This window comes from Electrophorus electricus, chromosome 14 (assembly GCF_013358815.1).
Source record: "Electrophorus electricus isolate fEleEle1 chromosome 14, fEleEle1.pri, whole genome shotgun sequence".
Classification (NCBI taxonomy): Eukaryota; Metazoa; Chordata; class Actinopteri; order Gymnotiformes; family Gymnotidae; genus Electrophorus; species Electrophorus electricus.
The window spans coordinates 19,167,134-19,169,633 of NC_049548.1; the positions used below are offsets into that span (position 1 = coordinate 19,167,134).

A 2,500-nucleotide genomic window follows, 5' to 3' on the forward strand; every position below is an offset into this window, starting at 1 on the left:
AGACTACAGAGATTTCACAGACACATAAGTCTAGGCTACTGAGAATTCACACACACACACACACACACACACACACACACACACACACACACACACACACATAACTGTAGGCTATTGAGAGTTCACAGACACACATAATTCCAGACTACTGTGTGTTTGAATAATTACTCCACTGGCCTGTTGAAGAGTGAGGAGCTGTGGATGAGTGGCTATGTTTCTGAGTACCGAAGGATGTATCATGCGTGAAACAACCATTTTCATAAGGGCTGGAGAAGCAATCCTTTAAGTTGTCACAGCGACAAGGAAGTCTGAGTGCATGGTTGTGGCATTGTACAAGGCATTGCATGAGGTGTGTCACTGTTATCTTCAATGTTGTAAAGCTGTTTGAATATTTGTACATCAGAGATTTTTGTAATTCAATGTGTGCTACAGGCATTGGGTTTTGTAATTGTTTGTAGAATACAGGCATTGGGAAGAAGCTATCCTAGCTGGCTCACAGGGAAAGCAGTGCCATGAGTCCTTTGTACCTGGACTGGGAAAGCATTATCTTGTTACAATGATTAGATTTTCTTGTGTCATTACCTGTTGTGGTTTAGGGATTTTTATTGGAAAAAGAGCAGGAATTTCAGACTGGGTGTCCCATGACTACCACTCTCTGTGGTTTGTGCAGGTGGACATCAGGCCCTGACTAAGCATGTCTTCACCATCCACGTCCCCACCCTGCCGTTTCCTGGTCCTTTTTGATTTTGACGAGACTATCATCCACGAGAGCAGTGACGATGCCATGGTCCGCATCGCTCCGGGCCCGGCCCCGCCCAATTGGCTGAGGGAGGGCTTCCGACCCGGCTGCTACCACGCCCACATGTGTCAAGTCCTGGCCTACCTGGGCGAGCACGGCGTGCGCGAGGACGGCATCCGTGCGGCGATCGAGGGCATCGCGCCCACCCCGGGCATGCCTGTGCTTTTCGCCTTCCTGCGCGAGCGCCCGCAGGACTTCGAGTGCGCCGTAATCTCCGACGCCAACGCCTACTTCATCGACACGTGGCTGCGTAGGGCGGGCGTGCGCCAGCTGTTCGCCGAGGTCCTGACCAACCCGGCGAGCTTCAGCGCCAACGGGCACCTGCTGCTGCGGCCCTTCCATGCCCACGCGTGCCCGCGCTGCCCCAAGAACATGTGCAAGCAGACGATCCTGAGGGACTACCTCGCCCGCCGCACCCACGAGAGGGGCGTGTCCTTCCAGAGGGTCTTCTACGTGGGGGACGGTGACAACGACATCTGTCCCACGCTGGCGTTGGGCCACAGGGACACGGCCTGTCCCAGGAGAGGGTTTCCCATGCACCACATCCTCCAGGAGATGCAGGCAAGCCAGCCCGGAGCCTGCCAGGCCACAGTGCTGCCCTGGGCCAATGGGGAGGATGTGGTGGACTGCCTGCAGAAGGCTGTGGGGGAGAGGTGAGCATGGGAGAATGAGGGCGAGAGAGCAGGAGGGAAAGAGAGAGAGAGAGAGAGGAAGGAGATACAAAAGGAGAGAGAGAGAAGGAGAAGAAAAGAGTTCAAATTACAGGCATGGCTGGACACCACACACACCAGCAAGCAGGGACATGAGACAGGCTCGGCCTCACCCAATCTGACGGATGGCAAACAGGAGACCGACTCATTGCAATAAAGAACACTGGCATGTATAAAACATTAGCAAGAGTGTTGAATGCCGCTCTCGGGAAGATATGCAAATGGCTTCGTAACAGAGGCATGGTGCATTACAAGGGTGCTAAGTCATGAGTAAAGTTCTAGTGAAGTGGTACTGTCACAGTGCACAAAATATCACCAAGACATCATCTACTACACAGATATAACCAAGATATATAATCAGCAGCACTGCACGAGCTTCAACACAAGTTCTTTGTACGTGCAGTACTCACATACGACAGCTGACCTCTGAAGTCTTAACACACACACACACACACACGCACACACACACACACACACACACACACACACACACACACACACACACACACACACACACACACACACACACACACACACACACACACACACGTGTAGAGGTCAGTCTCTCTGTAGCTGCTTAAATGGGCTCAACTCATGGTGTCTTTTTTCCAGATTATAAGACGGTCTCTCAGATATGAGTGTCTTTTAGTACTTCCACCCACAGAGAAAGGGAAAGAGAGAGAGGATGGATTCACTGTCTCTGCCTTCAACAGAAAACATACAAAGACAATTGTCCCTAAGTCTTACATGCACAGCCTAAAAACTATTTATGCTAAACTCAGAGACAAAAACTGGTCTCTCTACCTCAGCACACATAGTGGTGAGCAAAATACTGAAATCCTTCATTCAATTCAGTAGGAGAATAAAGTATACAAAAAAAAAACAACACAGGCACAATGGCACTTAAATACACGCACACACACACACACACACACACACACACACACACGCGCACACACACACACACACACACACACACACACACACACAC

General features: G+C 50.7%; 1 protein-coding gene across 3 annotated transcripts in view; it reads left to right on the forward strand.

Annotated features, from left to right (window-relative positions):
• Positions 1-1,974, forward strand: part of LOC113589801 (probable phosphatase phospho1) — a 4,294-nt gene extending 2,320 nt beyond the window's left edge. For all 3 annotated transcript variants that reach the window (XM_027029640.2, XM_027029641.2, XM_027029639.2), the window contains one exon: positions 671-1,974. In XM_027029640.2, the coding sequence (XP_026885441.1) occupies positions 695-1,456 (762 nt within the window). In that variant the 5' untranslated portion in view covers positions 671-694 and the 3' untranslated portion in view covers positions 1,457-1,974. The remainder of the gene's footprint in view (positions 1-670) is intronic.
• Positions 1,975-2,500: the final 526 nt, after the last annotated feature.